A 1,741-nucleotide genomic window follows, 5' to 3' on the forward strand; every position below is an offset into this window, starting at 1 on the left:
ATTTGTTTTCCCAATCATCCATCTCTTGCTTCATCCTATCCAAAGCCTCTTGCAACTCCTTTATGCCTTTAATATTGGGATATTTGACCATTATTGAGGATATAGGTCTTTCATAAGCGTATGTCATCTTGAATTCCTTTTCTCTCTTCTTCATCCAACTAGTGTAAGGCTCCAAATCTACACAATTCTTCAATCCAAGCTTACCTTTTCCCTTCTTATGAACATTGTGCAAAGCATGCACTATTCTAGCTTTCAACCCTGGAGTGTCTTTCCCTTCTTGGAAAAATAAATCTTCTAACAAAATATTATTAGGTTTGTCCTTCATATAGAACCCAAGTTGACGTCTTTCCAAAGTCAGATTGTAGTTGATTCCTCCTTATGTACCATGAAGAGGCACATTAGAGAACTCCCATAAATATCAATAATCTCAACCTTGTCGTAAACAGAAGAATACCAAGTAATGTCGTCATTGGTGAGAGACATAAGTCTTTAAGACCACCCAAACAATCCTTGTTTTCTTGGAAGACAGGAGATTGCGGCAAGTGTGAAATAAACCACTTATATAGTAAAGGCGCACAACAAACTATAGTTCCACCCCCTTTAGAAGTCATATGATGAATGGAGAAATAAGTATTGCCGAGCAGAGTTGGAACCATATTCTTAATCAAGAAGATCCTCATATCATTAACATCAACGAAATTGTCAATGTTAGGAAACAACACCAAACCATAGACGAGTAAGGAAAGAATAGTTTCAAAGGCCATCATGCTACCAGCATTGGCAAAAGAAAATGATTTTTCTAATAGAAACTTCGAAGTTAATCCACATATACCTCCTTTGATAGTGAGATTGGGCTCTATGTCAGACTTCCTCAAATGAATGGCTTCGGCAATAACCCGAGATTCAATAATTACTTCCACACCACTAAAAGAAACTCCAGAACCTGGTACACCCAAAAGGTGTGTATACTCCTCCATGGTAGGTAATAGCTGATAATCAGGGAAAATGAAGCACTGGTAGACAGGATCATAGAACTGGACCGAAGTGCAGAGAAGACCCTCCTCAACATCAATAGATAAAACAGATAAAATTCTTCCAAAATGGTCTCTAAAACCCTTAGGATCATCCACAAAATATGTTAGCTTCCTTAATTCCACGAGAACGGGACATCTGCAATTGTAATTTTGAGTACTCCTTCTTCCAATATCCATGATCAAAATATCTACGATGCTCGCAACAAGAGTCTCTAAGTTCCTTGAAAATTGAGTAGAATTCTTATGAATGCCATGATTGCATGATGCAACAATCACAAACAAGGTCACACAAACAAGGTCCAAAGGTTCGAAGTCATGAGCATGGAGACAAGGGTAAGAACCATCCCACAATGTATGTACTAAGGGTATAATCACTTGTAGAACAAGGTTCTAAAAATTTTCCAGAGTCATAATTCCATCTTTTGGATATTATTAGTTTATACGACTACTCGTCAACCAATAATATTCTCAAGAGAAACTCGTCCTAGTGTAGTACCGTGTAACAACTAATTCAAGTCTACACCTGAATATCCACCTCACTATGTCCTAAAAGGCCAAAATGGGTTAAGGGTTCTCAGGTCATCTGCATCTCGGGCTCCCAGGTTATAAAAAGTAATGCCAAATACGACTACTCGCGTGACATCAGTAATCACATATGGGCCTCCACTGAGTGGGGGATCTCAAGCCATCTTATTAAGGATTAACTC

General features: G+C 38.3%; 1 protein-coding gene across 1 annotated transcript; it reads right to left on the reverse strand.

The window, feature by feature from the left end:
* Positions 1-398: 398 nt before the first annotated feature.
* Positions 399-1,211, reverse strand: LOC127103702 (uncharacterized). Its single transcript, XM_051040936.1, has one exon. It carries the CDS (start codon positions 1,209-1,211, stop codon positions 399-401), a length of 813 nt encoding a protein of 270 aa, XP_050896893.1.
* Positions 1,212-1,741: the final 530 nt, after the last annotated feature.

This window comes from Lathyrus oleraceus, chromosome 7 (assembly GCF_024323335.1).
Source record: "Lathyrus oleraceus cultivar Zhongwan6 chromosome 7, CAAS_Psat_ZW6_1.0, whole genome shotgun sequence".
Lineage (NCBI taxonomy): Eukaryota > Viridiplantae > Streptophyta > Magnoliopsida > Fabales > Fabaceae > Lathyrus > Lathyrus oleraceus.